This window comes from Ictalurus furcatus, chromosome 3 (genome assembly GCF_023375685.1).
Source record: "Ictalurus furcatus strain D&B chromosome 3, Billie_1.0, whole genome shotgun sequence".
In the NCBI taxonomy this organism is placed as follows: Eukaryota; Metazoa; Chordata; class Actinopteri; order Siluriformes; family Ictaluridae; genus Ictalurus; species Ictalurus furcatus.
This window is the reverse complement of record NC_071257.1, coordinates 11,963,681-11,989,283: the sequence shown is the minus strand read 5'-3', so window position 1 is coordinate 11,989,283 and position 25,603 is coordinate 11,963,681. Positions and strand designations below refer to the sequence as shown.

The 25,603-nt window shown below is 38.9% G+C and overlaps 1 protein-coding gene across 1 annotated transcript in view; it reads right to left on the bottom strand.

Moving 5' to 3' along the window:
• The window catches only part of pkdcca (protein kinase domain containing, cytoplasmic a), a 26,469-nt gene continuing 866 nt past the window's right edge, over positions 1-25,603 (bottom strand). The window contains exons 1-7 of the mRNA XM_053620795.1: positions 25,405-25,603; positions 14,355-14,477; positions 10,028-10,302; positions 9,030-9,109; positions 8,447-8,554; positions 2,538-2,711; positions 1-1,343 (exon numbers count right to left, since the gene is read on the bottom strand). The exon at positions 25,405-25,603 is cut by the window's right edge and continues 866 nt beyond it. Of these exons, the coding sequence (XP_053476770.1) occupies positions 1,258-1,343; positions 2,538-2,711; positions 8,447-8,554; positions 9,030-9,109; positions 10,028-10,302; positions 14,355-14,477; positions 25,405-25,603 (1,045 nt within the window). The 3' untranslated portion in view covers positions 1-1,257. The remainder of the gene's footprint in view (positions 1,344-2,537; positions 2,712-8,446; positions 8,555-9,029; positions 9,110-10,027; positions 10,303-14,354; positions 14,478-25,404) is intronic.

Genomic DNA, 25,603 nt, shown 5'->3' with positions numbered 1-25,603 from the left:
ATCCCTTTCCAAATTCTTTCAAGATTGTAAAATTGTGTTTGTTCTAACACACGCACACTTTCTCTCACTCAGTTCTTCAGTCTGAAGAACTGATTAAGAATAACACACCATAATAAGAAGAAATAAGCAAGACACCATTTTGAGCCTGAAGACTTTTATATTTTCATACAAAAATATTGCTTTCATCACAATTGTCATTATATGCACTACACTGTTAGGAAAACCAAAACCAATGTACATGTCTACTTCAGCTTCATTTTAATTGCTTTCCCTGAAAGCAAAGACTCATTTAATCCTTCACATGACAAGTAAAAATTTGGCTTCACATTTCCTTGGGAAATTCATAGGTTGAGGAAAATCACCTTGTAATGAACAAGGAGTCGCACAGACTGCCGGTGTGGATTTGGATCTCCTCCACATAAGACATAAACAGCTGCAATTCATTTTCAAACTGATCATGACACTTGGCCAATGCACGCACACAACAAAAATACATTTAGAAAAAATACATTTAAACTCTGTTTCTTCATTTTACAGTAAACTGGACTTTCATACTTGTTCTTACACCGCCAAAATACTTGTTTGAAAATGCAGTATGGCTGTATGTTTTCCATCTCTTCACATCACATGAATGAACCAGAAAGATTTGGAATGAAAGAGGATATTATATTAAAAGCTCTTTAAAGTTCAGAATGAAAATAAAGACCCTGTGTTCATGTTTCAAAAGTGCTAATGATCTACGAGAAGAAACGGACAGAGGAGGAGATTCGACACGTTTGCAGATATGAGCTGTATTAGACATTACCTGAGTCCTGTAGGTGAAACCTGCTGTGACATAAAATAGAAAGAGACACAGCAAGCAGGACAGAAGAAGAAGAAGAAGAAGAAGAAGAAGAAGAAGAAAAGGTGGTTTAAGGAAATGAAAAAAAGGAAGAATAGCTCCCTGATGGCTGTGTGTCTGAGTGTGATTTAGGATGACTTGTAAAGGTCCAGGACCTAATCAGGTATAACTCCAACCTAGAAATTATTTTCAACATTCAAAATAGAGGAAGCTCAGGCAAACAATACACTCCATTGCACTTAATTAGGTCTCAGTGTGTTCAGCGTCCTCATGAATTTGGCATAAATAATTTTTAAAAACAAATGGATGGATGGAGAGCCATGAGGGTGACTCGTCCCAACCTTCCTCATAACGATTGCAGTGTGAGAACACAATGAGACCACAGATCTTTCTCATTCTGTCTCTCTCTCTCTCTCTCAGCTGTCCAGCCGGACATACATTAGCTTTCCTTTATCTGGAGCCATGGTGGACAAACCCGTCTTGAAGAGCACAAGCTGGTGGCCTGGGGGAAAAAGAAAAAAAATGAGAGGAGGATTGTCAGTGAGGATGTCCACTACATGGGAACATTCCATACAAATGAGACACTGGATGAAAGGGAATGAGTACAATGTAGGAGTAAGAGCTAATCGAGAAAGGGAATTGAGAGAAACAAAGAGGATGAAGATGGACGAAGATGGACTGCAGAAAAATAGAGGAAGAATAAAAGCAAGCATGCTCAGGAAGACAAATGAGGCAGAGAGACAGTGAGGACAGAGAGAGAGAGAGGAGAGGTGAGGGGGAGGAGGAATTCATGAGTGGTCAGCTTGAGGCTATTCAATAGAGATTAGCGATGGACGTGCTGATGTGCTCCTTTCAGGCCGCGCTTTAATGAAGTGGCAGTGTGCTGCTGAGGGGGAGGAGAGGAGGGGCGGAGCACAAGGAGCAAACAAGTGATGAAAGAGGTGTGCAGGAAGGAGGCGGGAACGGCAGCCAGAGTACTGTTTGATCAGGAGAACGTCTGTCAGCACAGAACCTTTACTGGGATACCCATAGACACTCTCTTACACTCACACACACACATATGCACACTGATGCTCCTGTTTTCGACTTGCATTGCATTTCTACACTCTGCTTGTATTAGACTATCTAGGCACACAACATGAGCTACTATGGTACCTTCATAATATTTCCATCCATTTTCTGTACCCTTTATCCTACACAGGATCACAGGGAGCCTGGAGCCTGTCCCAGGGAGCTCAGGGCACAAGGTGGGGGAAACTTTGGACGGTGTGCAACCAATCGCAAGGCACAATCACACACATTCACACACTATGGACAATTTAGAGATGCCAATCAACCTACAATGCATGTCTTTGGACTGGAGGAAAAGGGAGTACCCGGAGGAAACTGCTGTAGCACTGGGAGGACAGAGGCAGGAACCTAACCGTCAACCCAGGAGGTGCGATGCACATGTGCTAACCACTAAGCCACATTAATGTAATAATGAACAGAAAGCAAGCAATCATTAGAAATTCTAAAGCCAGTTCTTATATGTTTAATCACTACAAAAAATAAGTAAAATAAAAAAGAAATGACTGCTATGACAGAATAAAGGTTAGTAACATGTCACAAACTCCCTCTTTACGGATGTTCATGTGCAACTGGGATTTCATTTGAATTGCACATGACGGCAGCATGACTTAGAGAAATTTCATACCTGTCCAAGTGCTCTGATTGGTCATGATGAAGGCTCTGCACTGGGCATGGCTCTCACACACACCAATGGCCTCATCGACACTGTAGACAGACAGCATGCATCTGTCATGCTGATAGGATGGCCAGCAGCGGTAGTTCTCTCCTGGTATAGACACATCTTCCACCTGTTTATATTCTGAAAAAACACAGAGGATATGAGATAAATGGAAAAATGAAAAATAACAAATTAATTACATTCTTAGGAAAAAAAAATTGTAGATGTAAGGGCATGTCACACCTGAAATAGTTAACCCTGGGCCATTCTAAACTCCTGTTAAAGATTGATCCTGGGTATTCATAATGTGATGTTTCACACTGTACATTCCTAAACCCTGGGTTAACCTTCTTATTTGCATATTTGCAACCATGATTGGATAAATATGCTGCTTCTAAATTACAAGTGTGAAACGTTCCTGTACCCAGGGTTAAGCGCAGTGTGAAAAGCCCTGTAAAGTCCTAAAGATTTATTTTCTGTTTGGGAGAATCTTAAAAGGTGCTATGTAGGTCCACTTTATGGAGCTAAGAACTTTTAACTATCAAAAGAACCCCTGAGGAACCATTTTCCCCCAATTGATTGATTGAAAATGATTGTTCAGTTTATTGGGGCAACCACAAAAATGACTAAATACAGTATAATGGACTGAAAGGTTCTTTAGGGAATCAAAAGTGGTTGTCCTATGACATCATTCTAAGGAAGCTTTCCTGGTAACCTTTATTTTTAAAAGCGTACTGTGTTGGACATGCTGTCTCATTGTGCAAGTACATGGAAGTTGTGCTGGTTTATGGGTCTGTGCTGGACATGTGTCCAATCACTCATGCACTCACTCAATCACAATCTCCTCTCTCTCTCTCTCTCTCTCTCTCTCTCTCTCACACACACACACACACACACACACACACACACACACACACACACATATACATCACTATGCAGACCAGGCAACTGCAGCAAGAGGCAGTGAACAGGAGGGAAGATAGAGTGAATGACAGAAAGAGAAAGAGGCAGATAAAGACATGCGAAGACAGTGTGTCTAAAGAAACCTAAACCAACAATGACCCTCCCATGCTTCACTCGTCCCAGCCCTCTTTCTGCTCCACTGTCTCACTTACTTACCCTAACACAACACCTCTATACATGCAGTACACAAAAGAGTAGTTGTTTAGCACCTCAAATAGTATATTGGGAGAACTCAATACTAATCACTGTTCTGCAATTAAAACAAGCATATCTTTTTTTAGGACCCCACTATTCCAGCAGCTGCTGATTACTGTTAAATCATTTACTTGAACCCTTTTTTTTATGTGTGATCACACATACAAAGGAAGGAATTAGTTTTCAGCCAGTGACAAATACACTGTAGTCAAGCAGTCACATTTGTCAAAGCAACAAAGTGGAGAAAGATTAGGCATTGCTTTTAAGGATAATCATTTGCTGGTCCCATCTTGACCAAAGGAAAATATTCTGAGACATAAACCAAGCAAGAGAATCAAACGAGGATGAATAGCTGAGAAACAGGCCTCTGTAACTTGGCCAAAACTCACATCAAACTGGCCACGCAGGCCAACTCTTAATGGCTTGATGCTGTGTTAAATCATTGTTTTTTTTTCTCAAACAACAGAAAGCTATCTGTTTCTTGTCACGGCTGGGCCATGGTCTCAGCTGTGGCATCTGTCTTATTTATGTGGTGACAGATACAGAAAATTGACCTAACATTAAATTCTGTTCCTTGACCCCCAAATCCAGAGTAACGCAACGTAAGGTAATGTAGTGTGCTTTAAATCATAGCTGCTAAATTCCATATGATAAAACGTATAAAACTTACATACAGTATTTTATATACGCATACTCATCTCTCCTGTATAATAAGCAAAATGTTCCAAATGAGCTCCAGGTTTGTGATCCAACTCACAACAAACTAAACATTTCTGCAATTTTCTCATTAAGAGTACAAACTACTGGTTAGATCACCACACCACAGAGGAATTTAAGCTCCTTTTCTATGCTATTGACTCATACCAAATTAGACCTCAATGCTGATGGACCACACCACATATTCAGATTTTTAAAAAATGTTACAGTCTGTGGAGTGAATGCTTTTTGCAATAAAAGAAGTGTTTAAACGTGTGTGAAAACATGAAAGTATCCCTGTGTTGTGTTAATGTATAATTAACACAAATTAATGCACAAATAAAGTGAGACTGTTGTTTCAGTGTAATGTGCTAAGTAGATTCTATGTTCAGACTCTCTTGAGGCAGTTCGTTCAACGTGGATTTCGGCTGGGCCTGACTCAGACGTGTAGAATGGATTAGTCTCAAGATTAGTCTATAAGTTCAGCTTCCTGACACTGTGACGGCAGGCCTGATGAGTATAGTACGGCCCCTTCAAAGCATCAAGCTCAACCTCACGACTGCTCAACCATGAATTACTGATCCTCTTTTCTCATTCCTTCTCCCTCTCTCGCTCTGGGACATGGCTGAATGGGTGGCGAGAGGCAGGCTGATTTACTAGCCTGATCCACTTGTTCTCTTTTTTAAGAGAAGGCCACAGGAGCTTCTGTCTTAGGCTGTGGGTTTGTCTGAATTTAGTGTCTGGAGTGTGTGGCTGTGTGGTTTTTTGGGAGGAGAGGAGTCACAGACCCCACCCACCCCCCCCCTTCACATGGCCTGAGGACCAGGGAAGAACCAGTCTGCAGTAAATAACAGCAACTAAGGGATACTTTATGGGCCTAATGAATGCTTTATGGAGCTCTCGCTTTCACTAAATGGCTCAGTTACATGCTGGAGGTATGATGTTGAGGACAGAGGGAGGGGGAGATGGAGATGGAGGCTCTCAGTAGCAGACAGGGAACCTCTGAGTGGATCTGTGAACACGCTTAACACTTTACGAGACTCTTTAACAAAGAACTGTGACTGGAAAAGAAACACTCATTAATCCTGCTGTGTGCATCCCTGCTAAAAGAGAATATTACTAGAGCCTTTGGTAAATATTCAACAGGATCTGAGAAGGTTAAACTGCAACATTCCAGAAATAATGTTTCTGCTACAGCTATAGTCAAGTCAAGTCAAGTGGGTTTTTAGTGTCATTTCTCTGTATAGCTTGTATACATTGGAATGAAATGACCTTTCTTCAGGACCATGGTGCAACACGGAACAGTACACAAGACTACATAAAGTGCAAATACACCACATTGTGAGAGAAGTGCAAAACAATAAATGTATAGATCAGAATACACTATATCTGCTGTGATTTAGATGTTTAGAATGTCACTCACACAACATTACCAGTTAGATGAAAAAGAGCATTAGTTGGAATAAAATTTTTCAGCAATGTTGTGGGAACATTTATAAAAGTTAATGTTTTTAGAACACAAGTTCTGCTAATCTAAGGGCACTTTCACACTTTTTTTGTCCATTTGCTGAGTGAAATTGACATATTTGGTTAATTTGCTATTTGGTTTGGCTTGGTTTCACACATAAATAATTGTACCAAAAAGCAAAAATGATTGGCTAAAGGGCATGTAGAGCTGAAAATGTACTGGTAAAACTCTTTCATTCATTAGGCAGAGATACAGTGATGGAAAAAAGTAAACAAACCTTTGCCAAATGCACAAATAAAACCCAAAAATCACCCAAGCATGGCGAACTGTCAAGATAGTGCCAAAGGGGGACTGAACTACACTTCCTATAAGCCCCAGCACATCACATGCCTCAATCACGCTCACCTTTGTCTTGTTTCACCTTGATTAGCACCACTATTTACAGTAAGTTACTGTTTTTCAGTTTCATTGTCAAGCTGTTGTTGTTGTCGTGTTCATGTGTTGGTTTTATCTTGTATCTGTTTATGATTCTTGTTTTCACAGTTTTAGTTGTCTTTGCACATTATACAATGCATTATCAGCACTTGCACCCATCTCCTCTACAAATCCCTGACAAGATCACACAGCCAACCTAAGTAGCAATATACATAACTAGTTATATGCATATAATTTTGTGTATTACATTCAGTGTTTTCTCTATTTGTCCAGATATCCAGAACTCGTGGCATTTACGCAGCACTACAGCTCTGTAATTGGCCCTGGCTAATTATACACACCATGTTTAGTTCACTTCATGGTCAACTTCATGTTAAATCTTTTTCTCATGGTAATCAAACCACACTAGCTTGGAACCAGCTCAGACGATATCAGATATTGTGGTGTTCTCACCTGCCTAAAGGAGGAAAACAGTTTGATTCAAAAGGACTACATGCTGTCAATGTGAGAGCACCATAAAATTGTGGGAAATTATGGAACTCCTACTTGAAAGAGACATGTTATAGGTGCTGTATTTACTGGATATGTAACTTGCTGTACTGGTAATACCCTTGGATTTTTGTAAAAGACTGACATTTCTGCAACAAAACCATGCCTATTTCTCACTTCTTAGCTGCAGGGAAACACCTTTTTCCTGAGTCATGACTGGAAAGAGTTAACCAGCCTAGCTATAGAGATAATGCATTCGTCACTCAACGAACGTCTGTCTTTCATGGCAAGTGGAGCGAGGAGAGGAGATGGGGAAAGGCAGAGAGTGAGTAAGTATAAGACTGAAGCGCAGGTTCTAGACTGTGAATGTGAAAGAGGCAGAACAAGAGCAGGCAGAGAGGCTTGAAGAGGAAAAGTAAAAGTGAGTAGGTGCATTAACAGAAAAGGAACAGAATGGAGGTTAAATGACAGAAAAACAACCGAGCGAGCAAGAGACTGAGGAAGTGTGATAGCTATGATGACATTTGTTTCTCTCAAAATAGCCAAAAACAAAATTGACCTTGTTTTCCAACACAGTTACATAAACTCTAATCTTTTTTCATCTCATTTGTAAGTGGTCTGCTGCTTTAAACACACACACACACACACACACACACACACACACTGCCAGAATTTAGGATGCATATTCACATTGCAGGGTGAACTGCATCCTGCTGAACCAGAGCAGAAACTACAGGAACACAGGACAGGAAGGAAAGAGGAGTGGATTATGTAACTACCCCTGACTGCTTATCAGTCATAGGAGGAGAAGGCCTGCTGTGGGTAATCATGTTCAAATGTTATCAGATATTTCATAGGGGGATAGATATGGAGTCAGACTGAGATCTTTAATAGTGACAAAAAAAGAAAATATCAAAAAAGAAAATAGTGACAAAAAAGAAGGTGAGTCTTTAGCGAGTTGCAAAAATATTGAGAGATTTAAAAAAAAAACACAAAAACTAATGAATTGTAAAACCTTTTTTTTTTTAACACTTTGCAGTTCACTTTTTGCAGTACTCAATTTTAGCATGACCTATTTTTGCTATCTTTGGTATTAAGTTTGTTAATGGTAGATAGTAAACTCCATTAAACGGACCAGCAGCTAAAGCTTGTAGCCCAAAGTTTTTTTATGTTTTTGTGAAGTGCCACAAGTCTCTGCTCATGCGTTAGTCTCTGCTCACCCCCCCCCCCCCCCCCCCACAACATCTCAAAAAGAAGACAAAACTGAAGCGTAAATAAACATAAGAAATGCCAATGGGAAAACATACTGTAGAAAAATCAAATGCAAATTAGTAGTCTTACCAAAAAAGGAAAAAGTGTTCCTCGTTTTTGTAAAATCCGAATATTTAAATATTTAAATAATATCCAAACTAAAATCTATATATAAATCACTGAGGCCTGTTTTCTTTTTTTGTCCTCTTTACAACAGATATTGTGTAAAAGGAAATGCAGGAGGAGAGCTTTCATTTTGTTACTATGGTTAAGTATATGATTAGGTTTAGGTGTTACATAAGATTTAATCAGCAGCATTAATAATTACAATATGACAATGGAAGGTCCTCATAAGGACAGAGTGTATGTATACACTTACTTATTTTGTATATCTGTGTGTCATTCAAAAGGTAATGTCCATTCCTATACATCTCCAACACATTCTCAAGGTGAGCTAGAGTCTCATCTGTGTCCCAGAGCAGCTCCCCTAAAACACATAAACACACACACAAACACACACACAAACACACACACACAGAGTTAACATTTGTTCTGCATACCCGAAAGCGTCTCTGTTTATGGAGAATGAATCACATGATAACATGCACAAAAAACAGTAAATTAGTTGAGTGTAAGCTCTTTATGATACAGCATTTTATGAAACACAGATAACATAACCACCAAGCCCACACACCACACTACCCGCATCTTAATGGCCTGTTTGCCCCAGAAAGGCAGATTTCAAACCCTATGTGACATTCCATCAGTCTGATGAATAAGCTGATTGGGTGTACACACAAAACACGGAAAGGGATACACCCGAGAATAGAGAGAGAAAGAGAGACAGAGAAAGACACCAAAAAAAACTAAATGAAGAAAAACATCCCAAAGTGGAAAGAGAAATAAGCAGTATTCATATTCTAGATTGTACTGGAAAAGTGTGTGAGAGAGAACACATTGACCTGTAGAGTTGACGATGTTGGCAAGGAGAGGCCTCAGGGCTGAGGGAGCACTGTGAGGAAGCAGGTAGGTGAAGAAGAACCTGGAGACAACGATAAGTAGAAGAATTACTGTAGCTACAATACAGCAAAGAATAAATACTCACAGCTCTCATGAGTACATATTGAGTATCTCATATTGTGTCAGTTGTAATAAAGAAAGCAGTCTCAAACTTTTGTAGCCAGGGACCTCTTTTAAATATAAAAAAAAATTAATTCCATGGCCAGATTTCAGTACCTATTTACTATATGAATAAACTTTAAATGTGTACAATAATACAGCGTGTCCCAAAAGTCTCCATACAGACACTTTAAAAAAAAAAATCAGATAACCTTTAAGAACGCCTTTGACAAAAGAAGAACGTATTGAAAACACTCTCCTGGCTGGATCAGGAAGCTGTCGCAAAGTTGCGATGGACTTTAACAGGAAACATAGCAAGCACATCACACACAGGACACTTAATAACAAATTCAAAAAGACTGGAAGTGTTGCGCACCGACCGAGAAGTGGACGTCCACCAACATCCACTGATGAAGGCACAAGCCACGTGGTGCTGGCATTCATAGTCCCCTATGGATGGAGATGTTTGGTACATCCTTGTATATCATGATTAATACATTTATTAGTATTTTGGAGAGCTTTCTATTCCTGAATTTCCATTGACAGAACATATTAAGTGCATATTAAGTTAAAATTATTTACAGGCCAAATCGTTTGCATTATTGAGGTTTGGATTAAACCCATTCAATTCATGTGACCACTCAAATATGCTAATAACTATAAGAAGTCAATAATAAATATTATCATTTTGATAATGATAGGTTGTGATTTACAGCACTGTAACAGAGTAAAAAAAGGACCTCCTGGCTATGCTTCACAGACCCCATTTTGAGAAGCATTGTAATACAGAGCTAACTGAATGTCATAATTGCTTCAGTTCTGGTCCATGGCCGGTGCTTACCTGTAAGCATTGTATAGATTCCTCTTCTCGTTAATACCCTGGCAGTAGCCGCTGCTGCACGGGAGGGTAAAGTTGCGAGCAGGGAACTCTAGGAGGCAGTCAGCAGGTGAAGATGCTGAGCATGGCGTGTCCTCCACACTGGCGTCATCTAGGTCTGTCACCTTTAGCTCTCCATCCACCAGTACAAACTGCCTGGGCCTGAAGTCCAGCAGGGTGAGAGAGCCGAGTGGCGAGTGGGCCAGGTAGTGTAGCAGACGTGCCAGACTCAGGCAGATCTAGAACACATTGTGAGGGAGAAAATATCAGTTTTGTTCCTACAGATTAAATCACATATGACTTAAGTCCTTCAGCTTTACTGTGCACAAACCTTTTGTTTAGTCACTCTCTAAATGGGCTATACACAATACTTGTGTATGTGTATGCAATTGTATGTATATGTGGGTGCCCCAATGATTAGCACTACTATTGTGCCCAAGGGTGTTAGGGGTCAGATGAGGGCAAGTGAGACTGGGGCCACTGGTGTTGGTGAAGAAGAAACATGTCACACAAGCAGTACACAAATCCCCATTAACAATAGAGCATGGTGAAGCAGGAGAAGGGAGTGGGTGAACAACATGCCTGCTTTACACACCAGACAAAACCTGATTTTAATGTACTCAGGATTAGGATGCACTTATATGGACTGGGCATTGCCCAATGAACTGTGTATGTTGATTTTTTTTTCTTGATGTAATCAAGCAAAGGTTTGGTAGAACTGGGATAAAAACTGGAATTGGAAAAAAAATTGTTGCATGTGTTGTAGCAATAATAATAATAATAATAATAATAATAATAATAATAATAATAAACTTTATTTTATAGAGCACCTTTAAAAGCAGCTTCTCAAAGCGCTGTACACAAAATACAGAGTACACAGATTTTTTTTAATAAAAATTAATCAAAATAACAACAATAATAATAATAATAATAATAATAATAATAATAATAATAAAAGTAGACATCAGCAGTCAAATGCAAGTTTAAAAAAGTAAGTCTTAAGTTGAGCTTTAAAAATGCCAAAGGTCTGAGCTTCCATAAGTTCGAGAGTTCCAAAGGGAAGGAGCATAGATAGAAAAAGCCCTGTCATCCATAGATTTTAAGCGGGTTTGTGGAACAGTTAACAAAGTACGCTGTGAAGAGCGCAGGCTGCGATTTGGGGTGTAAGGAATTAATAAAGCAGATAAGATAAGAGCCAAGCCATGTAATGCTTCAGCATCATAATGTCAGCATCATAATTTTAAAATCAACACAGCACCTGACTGGGAGCCAGTGCAAGGACTCCAAAACAGGAGTAATATCATTGTAAGCAGCAGATATTAATAAACATTCTGAGATTATGGAAACTAATCTACTAGGACACTGTTTCAATGTACTGTATCTGTGTGGATGCTCAAAGCAACTGCACAGAAATGTAAATCAATGCATACCCATTTTTATTTTCAGTGCAGGTTTAATTGAAATGTCCATGTGTCATACTCAGACTCTGGGGCCAAGACCATATGCAGTGGCTTTGAAAGCCTTCATCACTGCGCACAGGAAATGGCTCTGGATGTAAATGAACCGTTTGGTAGTCAGCAGTTTCATCGACGTCCCCAGAGCCTATTAGTTCCTCATATGCAATTCAAATGTTCCTAAAGCCTTGCTGTAGTGGTTTCCTTTTGTTCAACATGCACATGGCTGGACGGTGCTTCCCGGAAAAGATTTTGAGTAAATTGGGGATATTTAAATAAGTCTGCTTCACGTTGTATAACGGAATCAGTGAATCAGATATGACTTTGGTGTGAATAAGTTGTTAAGGCTGAAGTCAATTTAAAGCCATATTGAATCATTTGTACAGTCAATTACTGTATGTCTATGAAATGAACATAGGATACTCAGTACAAATAAGTAATATGAAAAAAGTCATTTCTTTTACCATGATATATATATATATCACAATATTCATGTTTTCCTGATATATCTCACAATATTCATGTTACTGTGAATAACAGTGGAATCAGTCAGTGATTTAAAAGAACTGACAGTATAAAGCTGTATTAGCGTATATGCGTATTGTAGCAGAATTTATCACAATATTGTTATTATGTCATCATATTGACCAGCTCAAATGTTCATTCATATTAATTTATAATCATAACACCATTTAGGTGCTTATTTTTGCAAGGAATAACCTACTAGCTAACATTTTATTGTTAGCCAAGCTAAAATGATGAATTTTCTAGTGTGATTGTCACACTTTGCTTTTAAAAAACACTCATCACTTTTTAAAAAAAAAAATAGTAGTAAAAAAAAAATGCAGTGCCCACGATTTTGCTTTTCTGAAATTCCTGATTGTGGGCTGAAGAATTAAAAAGCTTCTCAAATTAGATAGATTTTAAAAGGCCATGGTAAATTACAAATTCAGAGCTGCTTTTTTTTCACACTCACTACAATCAAAATTGAAATTTATCCCAGGCTATAAGCCTTTATGATTTGGACTACTGGAAATTCAGCCGCTGTTAATGAGATGTCAGGAAATGGAGCAGGAAAGTTTGCCTGGCAAATATACTTTACGGAATACTAAAGTATGTGTTGCAGAGGTCCAGTTTCAGGGCCCTTTCATTTGAGGAACATTAGGCAAAGCCATTCTCGAACCTGAAAAACAATTGGAGTGTTGAGGGGCTGACGAGTCCACACTGAGTTCAGTGTGAATTGATGTGCTGAGTCATATACCGCTGTGATGACACATAGATGAGTGAGGCGCACTCCACTGAAATGCCTGCCATGTGCTTCCGCTGCAGGCAGTGTGTATGTGGTGTGTGTGTGTGTGTGTGTGTGTGTGCATGTGAAGCTGTATCTACAGCTCTATATACTTAACGGCTGCATGAAATGGACAAAAATAGTATATTGTAATTACAGTGCTACACACAGCAATCACATTAGTCCTTTTAATAAGCCAAACTGATGAACTCTTGATATGACAAAAAAAAATCTTTGTGGGTCACAAACCCACAGAACACAATTGAAAAATTCTGCAATGTCAATGATACAAAGTCTATACTCATTTCTATTGAATTTTCTTTTTCAGGAGGTTTCTATACCAACAATACTGCTAGGTAAGTTGCTCCTTCTAATACTTTATTGTTTCGATAGTAACTTGTATGGAGGGCATGCCACATTAGCAGATTTTTTTTTAAATGTGTGTAATTGTAATTGTAATATGGTGAAGGTTTCCGTGGGAAGATGTTTATTTAACACTTTTGGAAAGAGTCTCCAGTACTTTGCCAGTCAGAGCTACTGTAGCTTTCACTATCACTTTATGGGAAAGTCTTCAGGACAGAGAGCTTTTGTAGTTTTTTAGTAACATGACAGGCTGTTGAGAGAATGATTTTTATAGCTGTAGTAACATGACAACAGGAACTGATTTGTTCTGGAGGTTCCACAGCATTAAATGGAACTATAAAAGGATATGACGTTTGATATGTAGGTCTTTAATTAATAAAGATTTGCCAAAAACGTTGGCAAATTGCTGTGGTATAAGAGGAAGAAAGCAGTTCAGTGCATGTTATTACTGAAAAATAACCAACGTTTGGCTGGTAACAGTAACTCTGTGTCACGTCAGCCCAACATCACACCACCACACTGTCGATTACAACAGCTTGTCCTAAAATTATAATGAGTTTTATGTATTATAATTTACATAATATAATATAGCACTATAAAATTATAATATACAGCTAAATTAAATGGCACATAGTGTTTTAAAAATTGAAGTAATTGCTGTAGAGAGAAAGGCACTGTGCTGTGACGTTACTTAATTCCTCAACAGGAGCGTGGCTGGCCACAGGAAGTAATAGGAAATGATTTTCCTGGCCTGCAGTAGTGAGGGCAAGCTGTAGGGTCAGCTGGGTGATACTGAATCTATGCCACACATCAGGAGGGAAAGGAAGTGGCAAAAATGCCACATGCCGGATGTCATCCGGTCTACCAGAGCCTCTTCCTCTCAACTGAGCGTTAAAGTACAGCATAAAGTACAGCACAGAAACCGCGAATCTCAGCCTCACACTACAACCAGACCTGACTTTACACAGCTAATTTACTGTAACTGCACTCAGTTTGATCAATTAACATCAACATGTCTACATGTAAGGAGTGTAAGGATATTTCATTCTCAGTGTGTCTGACTGTGTGTGGTTCAGTATGTACAGTATGAGCAGTTCCCTGAATCCCCTCCCACAAGTCTTCCTCCTACAGCAGACACACACTTGATGGAATGTGTGATATGGTTCAGACGCAGACACACACTCACTCTAAATCGCTCTTCCCAGGGTGTCTGCAGCAACTGGATCATCTCTAGAGGGCTGCCCAGCTCCGTGATAGCTGTCACCGTGTCCTTGATATCATTGCTGTCCTGGTAGCAGTAGCCATACAGCTGTGGGTGATAGAGATAGAGAGAACACAGGGTGAGTGAGTGAGTGAGAGTGTGTATGAGAGAGAGAGAGAGAGAGAGAGAGAGAGAGAGAGAGAGAGCAGTGATATTAGATTGTCAATCTGGTGAGATAACAGCACTGTGTAGAATTTCACTGTTTTGACTCAGATGGGGAAGATTTGTGTGTGTGTGTGTGTGTGTGTGTGTGTGTGTGTGTGTGTGTGTATGTGTGTGTATGAGTGAGAGACACTGGTGAGGGCAGACCAGCAGAGTGAAGTATCAGATTAGAGATCAGAGTAAATCAGTACCATGCTTTAGAGTGAACAACTGGCATGAGTGAAGTACAATGAGTCAGTACTATTAGGTATGGAAATTTAATTAGGAAGCTAGATCATATGTGTGTGTGTGTGTGTGTGTGTGTGTGTGTGTGTGTGTGTGTGTAAATCAAGTGTGTGGAGGGGGAGTGCAGAGTCACTAAGTGTCCTTTCCCCCTATACTGCTGAGGCGTGCATGCCGCTACATTTGGCGCTTTGCTTACAGAAACATTTTCTTTAGCTAATTTGAGCCAAAGAAGCTAGTTAAACTTAAACAGCATGAAATTTCATCTGGAAGCAAAAACAACCCATGGCAATGTGACAGACCCGTACCACCACCAGAGTCTCTGGCTACAAAGGGGAAAATGCCGACCATATTTATTAGCAGATCAGAGCCAGGGTCTTCTTCCTCACTCTTTTTTTTAGTGGTTGGGTTAGGTTCACCTGGTTTTGTAATTAAATACTCTAAAGACTATTAAAGCATAAAGTTCTATGTTGCACTGTGTGTGTGTGTGTGTGTGTGTGTGTGTGTGTGTGTGTGTGTGTGTGTGTATGTGACTAATTTTAGGAGGGAATGCATACGCAGTGCTGCAGTGCTATACTCTCACACCAACAGTCTGAATAGCATTCTGCCTGTGAACATACTGACACCTACAAACAAAATTTAAACATCTATTCCTGGAGTAACACTCACTTCAATTCAATTCAATTCAATTCAATTTCATTTCTATAGAGCTTTTAACAATGGATATTCTCAAAGAAGCTTTACAGAAACATATAAACACAGGAGAAACATATAAAACTCCTCTAAACTCGAACAATTCCTGCATTCACTCACATCTGATACAATAGTGAAGATGCTAGAAATGACAGTGGCAATGCAAGTATCAGAAGGTGCGTCCCAAATCGCATACTTATGCACTATTCTATGCCATTTTGTAATATGAATAGTGTGCGTAGTGTGCTCACACTGAAAATTCCAACGAGAAGTGCACAAGTACCTGGATGATGCACTTATTCAACTGAAAAAAACAAAGTGTGGAATGTTTGACACTTCATGCACTCAACGGTCACAGTTTTTTCTGTATCGGAAAAGGGGCGTGGCTACCAGATGCTGACGCTGGCTCAAATTGGCTCAGAATCTAAAAAGGTCATGTTGTACATAAAAGGTAACATTGGCATAAACAGTAAAATTCATTTTCGTTCACTCTGGGTATCCTGCTAAAGATATAGCGACGTCACATTATGTGCGTTTGGATGTTATTTTCCATCAACTGGCAAACGGCTTATACTTCCGGTTAGTAAAAAAATGATAGTATACCATTTGAGACGATTCTGCCCTTCTAAAATTCATACACTAGACGGTGGAGTACATAGTAGATAGTCTAAGTGCATAGTGTATAATACAACATTTGGGACACAACTTTAGTCTTGGTACGGATTTGCCGTAGCACTAAGCATGCCCAATACGTAGCAGTGGATGTCCTTCAACACACACATGCTCACAAAAAAGCACACTGGAAGGACATCCACTGTTATGGATTGGGCGTGCTTGGTAAACTCATTTTTAGCCTGGGAGAAAGTTATAGGTTGTGTGTGTGTGTGTGTGTGTGTGTGTGTGTGTGTGTACATGTGTATGCCAGCCATGTGGCTTGAAAGGGAGGCACTCTGGGCAGGGGCTGGTGGAAAGCCCTTCTCACACCACACAATTTCTCACTCACTTCTGTTCAGTTCATTTGGGTCAGCTGCTATTGCAAATATTGTCAGTGTTGCCTTGATGTGGTGTTTGAGCAACGTTTAACGGCCTACCGGACCTGATAAAGTATCATAGTTCTGTTGGGACATGCTAAAAAAGATGGAAGGTGCTAATATAAACATGGCATGAGTTTGATCTGCTACTACCAGGCTAGTGGCAGATGTGGAACCAGCGTCAGGGCTCTATTCATGATTCGACACTTTCTAATGTTTATTATCCACAGGCTTCTTCTAAGCAGTGTGTGTGTGTGTGTGTGTGTGTGTGTGTGTGTGTGTGTGTGTGTGTGTGTGTGTGTGTGTGTACATGTTTAGTTGTTTGCATTCCTACCAGTGAAGCAATCTTGTGACTGACAATGTGTGTGTGTGTGTGCGTGTGCGTGCGTGTGTGTGACTCCACAGATAACATGGAGGAGCTGTGGATGTCTGCTCGACCACATGGTGCCATTTTGTCTGAACTCGGGTCAAAGGTCCTGTTTGTTTACTATGAGAGTCATTGCGTTTCTCCAGTCCTGCTCTGTGTCTGTTTTTTACACCAGTGAATTAAAATGCAAGAAACTAAGTGTGAATTATCATAATTTTAATGGTCCTCTTACAAAATATCTGTTACTCTTTGAAGAGATTGCAAGAGAACATTCCTCAGATCCATTTTGTTTGTTTCTATCTGGTACATGCAACAATCCACGGAAAGTGTCATGAGCACACGAGACACAAAATGACTTTTGCACATGAAAGCTACATCTTGGTTTTAAACTAATTTACATTTTTGTTCCAGAAAAGCCTGAAAGAAACACAAGGCCTAGTCACGGGTCTAATCCAATCTGCACTGTAAGCTGTGAGGATAAAACCTCCAGCATTATATGGAAAGAAAACGCAAGAGCAAAATGGCCTTTATTTCTGTTCTGTATGTTTAAAATAATGCATTAATGTTTTAGGTCTGTCCAGATGTAAACAAGTGTCAAACAAAGGTAAGCGTCAAAGTGTTGCCTGTTTCCCAATCCCAAAGCAAGCTTTCCCTGGTTGAACAAAGAAGACTGAGGGGAAAGGTGAGCATGAAAAGCTCAACAAGGAAAAGAAATAGAGCTTGCATTTTCACAAAGATTAGCATATAGCTCAGTGCATTAATCATTAATCATACTTAACTACAGGGTGTTCCAAAGGTTTCCATACATACTGTAGGGGACTATATTTGCCAGCACCACGTGGATTGTGCCTTCATCAGTGGATGTTCGTGGACGTCCACTTCTCATTTGGGGCGCAACAATTCCAGTCCTTTTAAATTTTTAATAAGTTTCACAACAGTGTCGTTTGTATTTGCAATGTTTCCTGTTAAAGTCCATCGCAACCTTGCGATCCAGCCATGAGAATGATTTCGATACGTCCTTCTCCTGTCAAAGGCATTCTTAAAGACTATCTGGAAGACATTTAATTTCCCCTACGTATAGAGATATTAAATATCATGTGCTTATCTGTGCATTCTGTTTCAATCAAATAAGTGTTTTTCCAGATATACATTTTATTATAAGTTTTATTTTTATCCATAATGCATTAGGAATTTAGGAGCAAAAGCAGCATCTCACAATTGCAAATGCATAGGATAGCCATGGTAGGAAAAGTTATAAATATGCAGGGTTAGTACGTGGCGCTTTTCTTACAGTCGCATTTGTGAGAACTCAAACACAATCATGCTCTCACGTGTTAAACTTCTTGTAAATTTTGTGTGACACTAGGTTGGAAAAACACCTACAATCACTGTACATGTTATGACATTTCCACATTTAAAGCAATGGGCAAAAGTTATGACATGTTAAATCAAACTTTGTCATTTTTTTTCCCCAGTCTTTATCTCACTTTCCACACTGCACAGCCAGAAAGTGTCTTGTTGCAGTATGATCAATACAGTACACACATTCATCCTTAATACAGGATCTAATGCTAAAAACCATAGACAGTACAGACTGCACAAGAAGCTCATTTCATGTAAAGCAAATGAAAGAAACCAAACTGTATCTACAAGCATTTATCTACTCAACTGCCAAGTGTACCAACCCAGACCGTACACCAACGCTCCAGGGCCTGCACAAAAGCATTTCTGTATGAAGTGTTATTAATTTGTAAATACACACTTGGCCTGACAGGCTCAGCGCACGTGCAAACACGGACATGTCCGCCTCTGCCGCACTCTTTTAACGAGGGAACCCTGGCAGCGCATCAAAACAACCACGGGGATTGTGATGTTTGTGTAATGGGACAGGCCGATGGTAGCCAGGTGTGCACGGCTCTGGGTCAGTGAACGAGCAACTGTCCATTAGAACAAGAGGGGCTCAGAGACGCGAGCGTGATCCTAATCGCATGACCCATGTGGGTGGTGAATTATAGCTGGGATGAGATTCAAGCCCGTGTTAAGTGTGTGTGTCATATGTGTGAGAGAGCGTATGTGAGAAGGTGGGCGTAAGCGTATAATTTAGTGCCCTATTTTCATCAGAATTTGGATGGAACGCTGCTGGAAAAACCTCGGAGTCAGTTCTCCCTCACTGGAAAACTAAACTTTACATATCACTGACTTACTGTGCTTTTAATAGAGAGGTTTTTTTAAATCATTAAAACCTATTTGCTGAAGGATGCAAGTGCTTGCAAAAGTATTAAATATGAGCATTAACACATCATGCTTTCTCTACCTCCCCTTGAAACCAGATTCGGCAAGATTTTCTAATTAGTACGGTCCTCCCTAAGGACAAATCCTTAACAAATGCCACTTAATAAAATCCTGCGAAGCTGAAGCCGTCATGATGACAGCATCTAAATGAAATCTCTTCACCTATAAATATTTGCACACACACACTTTGGAATCTGGAGCTGTGAACCGAACCACTGAAAATAATAAGGATTTTTAAGAGCTTGTGTTAGGAAAGTGCGAGATAAAATTCAACATTCTCCTGAAGCTGCCCCTGTAGCCAGAAAGTCTGCTCAAACAAACAGAGTGGAGCAGAGATACGGAGCAGGACAGGACCATAATGCTTAAAAGGAATTCAGGCCCGTCCTAAGAAGAGCTCTTGCTGAGTAAGCACTTTCATTTGGGAATTCTGGGAGGTTTAATGGTGGACAGTACTATAGTTTGTGCATCTTTGCTTATCATGGAATGTTTATTGCAACATTAAGGAGATGCTTTGCAGTTATAAGTCGGTAGATTGGTTTATGTTCAGACAGGCAACATAAATATGATTTATAGTGTACCCAAATTCAGTAGGAAACATTTTTCTAAATAAATAAATAAATGTTACAAAAATTACAGACATACATAGGCCTGGCAGTTTTTTGTGTTTATTATTATTATTATTATTATTATTATTATTATTATTATTCAGCATACAGTACTTGGTGAGGTACATTCTCAACAGAGATTGGTGACAAAAACATGAATGAAAAGCACCATGAAGGCAGGTCAGGAAAAAAAAAAAACAGTGTAAAATATAATCCACAGGGAAATCCAAATCTGGTTACTTGTAATGTGCAGTGTGGACACTCAGTATACACAATCAGATCAGAGAAATAAATCCTATTTGATCTGCTATGTAAAGGAAAAGGAACATAACAAAAAATGTTAAGAAATAAAGGCCTAGCTTCTTTTTTTTTTTTTTAATAAAGTTGTTTTCACTTTGTTTTTAATCTTAGTGTTTTCTCAGGTTCATCTGATTAAATAAAATGATAGAGTATCATGTACAGGGGTTAAGCTGAGATTTACCACTGGGGGAGCTTTACTTCTTTCAACGGTGCCAACGGTGTGTAACATTCAATTTATATACAGAGTTTTAACATTAATATCATTGAAATATTGACTACATAGAAATATTTCTGACATGGGCTATGTCTTTCTACCCTAGGGGCTCGATTTAATTCTGTACAATCAGTTGTCCCGACCTTACATTTTCAATTTTGGCATCAACATTATATGAAAATATATAATTTAAAATAATTTTCTGGGAAAGGCACATGATACAGTAACACCTCTATAACAGCAATATAAAGAAATGTTACTTTACTGATATATGCAGCTGTTAGTCACTTTCCTTGACTGAAGGAATGCATGTACGTATAATCTTAAAATGAAAGCTTTTCTCTATAAAAAAAATTATTATTATTATTATTATTATTATTATTATTATTATTATTATTATCATCACCATTACATTTTAATGTAACTGTGCAGTAGATTATTATTTATTATTAAATCTTAAAGCTCCATATGCGGTTGACATAAGCAAACAGTGCCTGAGATCCACTCCAGCACTTTTACAAAGTAAATAGACATTAATGCTTTGTGTCTGTGATCAATTTTAATCTTGAAAAATGAATAAAATACCAATACAAATCACACTACACCAGGCATTTTTGAGGCTTTTCCCTTTTTTTAAAAACTTCCTTCCTGTGGAAGTGGGAGGTTAAAGTGTTAACCCGTGTTTAATTACAGAGAGGGCTCAGGCTCAGGCCCGTCTCACGTCCTTCTCCCTGCAGAAAACAACCCTGGGAGTCTCTGTGTGCAGGGCATCTAGCTTTCACATTAACACTAGCTGCTTAATGATTACCTGTCTCTCAGCTTGTGTGTGTGTGTGTGTGTGTGTGTGTGTGTGTGTGCGTGTGTGTGTGTATATATACTTCACAGATGACGTAACATGGATATAATCTGATAAAAAATGTAAATATATTCCCAGTACAAAAAACATGATCAGCCCACCGAGAAGTGAAGCAGAAACACTTCAACCCATTATTTCAGTCCCCCACACACACACCTCACATTCACCCAATGATGTTCATTCATCTTTTGCACTTCAACATGTTCTACACACAAAGTTTCTCTGAGCACTCTGGCTGCCTCTGGCATTATCTCCATCTCTGATCTCCACCAATCCATCTTGTTCACACTCACACATACATGGCAGAGGGCACGAGAGTCACTCAGCTCTGCCTGAGGCATAACTACTAACACCCCCCCAACCCCCAATGCATGCAACCCACACCACACATACACACACAGTTCTGCTAGTATCACATCCACCTATTTATACATCAGGTGTACACTTCCATCAGAAACAGAAAACTCACAGACACTATACTTCTGGATGTGCATTAGAGATTTTAACCCCAGACTCTACACTCAATCACTACACTCTGTTCTACCAATTTCAGAGAAAGAGAAGGTCCATTTTAGTGCAGAACCGTGCTACGTGCACTCCTACTGAACCCCAGCCTGGTTTTAATCAAGCCATCATATCAGATCTCACCTCTGACCCCTTGGACTGCACAATTCTGTCTAACATGCTCCTGCCAAAGAAAACGAAAAGCAATATGTCGAGCCTGGTGAGGTTAGGCTTTAGCTCAGGCAGCATAAATCCAGTACTGCATTTTAATGCTTAAATGTAGAGGATAATACTTTAATCTTAATGCCTGTGTTATGGAGGCGTCACTCTTAAATCACCTGCTTATAATTTTAAGAGTATTATTCAAAAAAGATTGCTGGCGTATCTAGCTGATGTGTCAGCAGCCACAGGCGCTGCTCTGCTTGGAAGCACACGGTTGCAGCTCAGAGACGTGGCAGTGAAATCAGCATGAGTGCTTACTGAAGTCAAATCTAACAATTTATTCCTTGCATCCCTGCATGCTAGTCAATAATTAGTAAAAAAAAAAATTCTGACATTTGGTTTGTGTCAGTGTGTGATTAAGAGAGACATAAGGACAATCTCCAAACTAAAGAAACAAACGTAGCAATAATATCTCACAATCTCAGGTATAATCTAATGAACAAAATACAATATTAAAAACACACTGTGTATTAACTGATTACAAACAACCAGGACCAAAAGAGTTACAGTTGACTAAACCATGCCATATTTAACCTGTATATCCAAAAAAGGGGAAAAAAGAAAGTGTGACGAACAGTAAACATGTCTTAACCATGTAATCATTATAGATTCAAACAAAACCCTTAGATTACAAAACAGGTGTAAAATATAAGCAGTACACATCCATTGAAAACAAATTAGAGAAAGGGTATATAGCCTGTGGCACGAGCAGAGCTTAAAACTATAATTAATATTCACCAAGCCTTGTTTACAAAACAGATTTTTGAGTGATAAACTATTTTTTTTTTTCTTTTTTTTTATCAAAAATGTGCCTAATTCACAATTCCAGGGTTTATATAATCTTTAAATCGTATTGTGAACAGTGAGAGTTAATTTACTTAACAGAAGTGTCAATTCAGCATTGTAGGTGATGACTCAGTTAGCAGAGGTGTTAATTCTACACTGTAGGTGTTAATTCTACACCAGGTGTTAATTCAAGACTGTAAAAGTAAATTCAGCATTTGACGTGTTCAGTCAGTACTGGGGATTTTGGCTGTATAGGCTGCAAGTGAAAAACAGAAAATGTGTGCTCAGAACAGTTGTACATTACAGCATCCATTAGTTATGAATCACTGAACTTCTTTTAGAAATATATCTCACAGAATATGACATTCGTCTTTTTTTTTAATTAAAATTGGAAATAAACAGAAGGTTTTAGAATTTTGAAATATGTAAAAACAAAAAAAGGAAATGTTCAACATTTTCAATAATTGATATTGAGATTGAGATTCTGCACTATTTCTAGGTCCCTATTAAAACTCAAACTTGTGGAGTCCATTCCAGCTCGATTGCACACTGTCACTAAAGCAAAAATAAATTAAAAAAAGGGGGGCATTCCAAATACTAAGAAATTCAGAAATTCATGTAAATATTTCAAAGATTCTACTCTTCACCCATATATACAATACTGTGCAAAAGTCTTACGCAGCCTATATTTTTAGTACTAACTTTGCTATAGATTTTTTATTTTATGACTTCTACATTATGAAGTCAGTACAAAAAACATTTTAGATTCCCAAACATTAGTTTTCCTGCACAAAATTAAATGTTACATGAAAATGTTTGTATATCAGTAAAGAAAGCAGCATATTAAGTGATAAGAGACACTTTTCAGACAAAAAAACACAATGAAGGCTGCTGGGTTTTGCTGCAAAAATAAGAAGCGAGTGCGACAGTCAAAGTCTCCAGAAGAACTGTGCCTGGCTCTGCAAGATGCTCAATAAAACTTACAGCTCATTTCCTAACAAAACTGCTCTAATTGTACCTGAGACTACTGGGTTTTTTTTTTTAAGCAAAGGTTCATCACACCAAATATTGCCTTTGTTTCATTTATTCATGTTTACTGCTCTTTATAGTATTTTTTTTAAATGGAGAAACATTTAATTAAACATTATTTTTGTTTATATATATATATATATATATATATATATATATATATATAAAATGCATGTGCCTGAACTACATCAAAGAATCTAAACTGATTTGATGGAAAAGACAAATTTATCCAAACTAAAAAGTCTGAAAATGCCTCACTGAATTTTTGCAGTGCAACAACACACACTGGACTTGTAGAAATCCTCCGTATGTTTATATGCAGCTCTTCAGAACTCTGCAGACCTTTTCAGTGAGCTGCTTATTCCTGAGTGCTGCTGGGTGCAATGCGTGTTTCTGTTCTCATCAGCACTGCGACTTTGGGATTTTAATTTACTTGGACTTTCTTTTGTCTGGGGATTTCTTGCTCTGTGCTTCTCGTGCTGAAGCGATAAGGCACGGATCGTTTAGACTGTGAAGCTCTGTGCAGCTCTGTGCACCTCGGCGCTGAGTGAACTCCTTCAGCGTCGCATTGATCTGCACGCTGTTCATCTGTAATCATTCTAGTAGGTTTTAATTCAGCACAGGTTTTCACCTCTGCGTTTAGCGCATGCGTCCTGCACGCACACACACACACACACACACATACACACACACACTGCAATTTAATCACATTTTGTTTACGTTTCGCTAATTAACTATTACCGAGAAACGAAACGCCTCACCAACTCAAATCCAAACCTGTATCCAAAACACAGACAGGGATGAGTGTTAACAAAACACTCCAGACCACTAGCACAACAATCTGTGGCCAAACCCGCGGATCCAGTTATCTCAGTTAGTATGAATGACTGATAATCCTTATCGCGATAGTGGTCTTCAAACAAAAAGTCTAACTAAAATAATTAAATGTTTTATTGCATAGGCTACTAGATCATTTTCAGGCGTGCCAGCGTGTGTGTGTGTGTGTGTGTGTGTGCGTAGAATATGTGATCCAACAAACTGGTCAAGATAACCAACTCAGAACTTTATTTACTCCGAATCTTTTTATTTATTGCTTGATTTGAGAAATCTTGTTGTTTAAAAGGCCCAACAGTTTCTCCAGAACCATTTCAGCTCCCAGCTAGGCTACAGATGCTTCACCCCCAGCTCTATTATTAATAGGCTATTATTAAATAAACAAATGGCCTTGTGTATTAATCACAGGAGCTGAATACACACATTTAGCTGAAGTGTTAGAATAAACCTGTGCGCTCATTTTCACACGCCGCGCGTAAACATTCACACCTCCAATGCTTATTCGGCAAAAGAGCTGAAAACAAAGTGATTTCTACCGCAATTAACGCAAATAATCAAGTGTTTATTTTGAACAGAAACTAGAAACTGCTATTCTTTTAATCAAATATATATATATATATATATATATATATATATATATATATATATATATATTTAATGGGGCAACTGGTGGTCTTTAATAAGCTGAGAAAAAAATTTTAATTAGAGATAAACTAGGTGTAGGTTACTGAAGTTATTAGGTTATTAATTAATTGGGAAATAGGCAGGGGTTGCAGATGGCTGAGTTCACTGATAGCGCCTTAACACAGCTCGGGGCATTGTTTAAAAACAAGAAACAATAGATTTAAAGAGATTTACCTTGAGGATGTTGGGATGTTGCAGTCTCTCCATCAGTGTCATCTCTTTAATGATCTTGAATGAAGCGAGTCGGTAACAGTCCTCAGCTGAGCTGTATCTTTTCACGCAGCTCTCCATGTCGTGACCGCTGAGGTCCACGGATTTAAGCGCCACAGAGAAGCTGGTGTTCAGCTCTACTCGGTACACGGCTTTAGTGTAG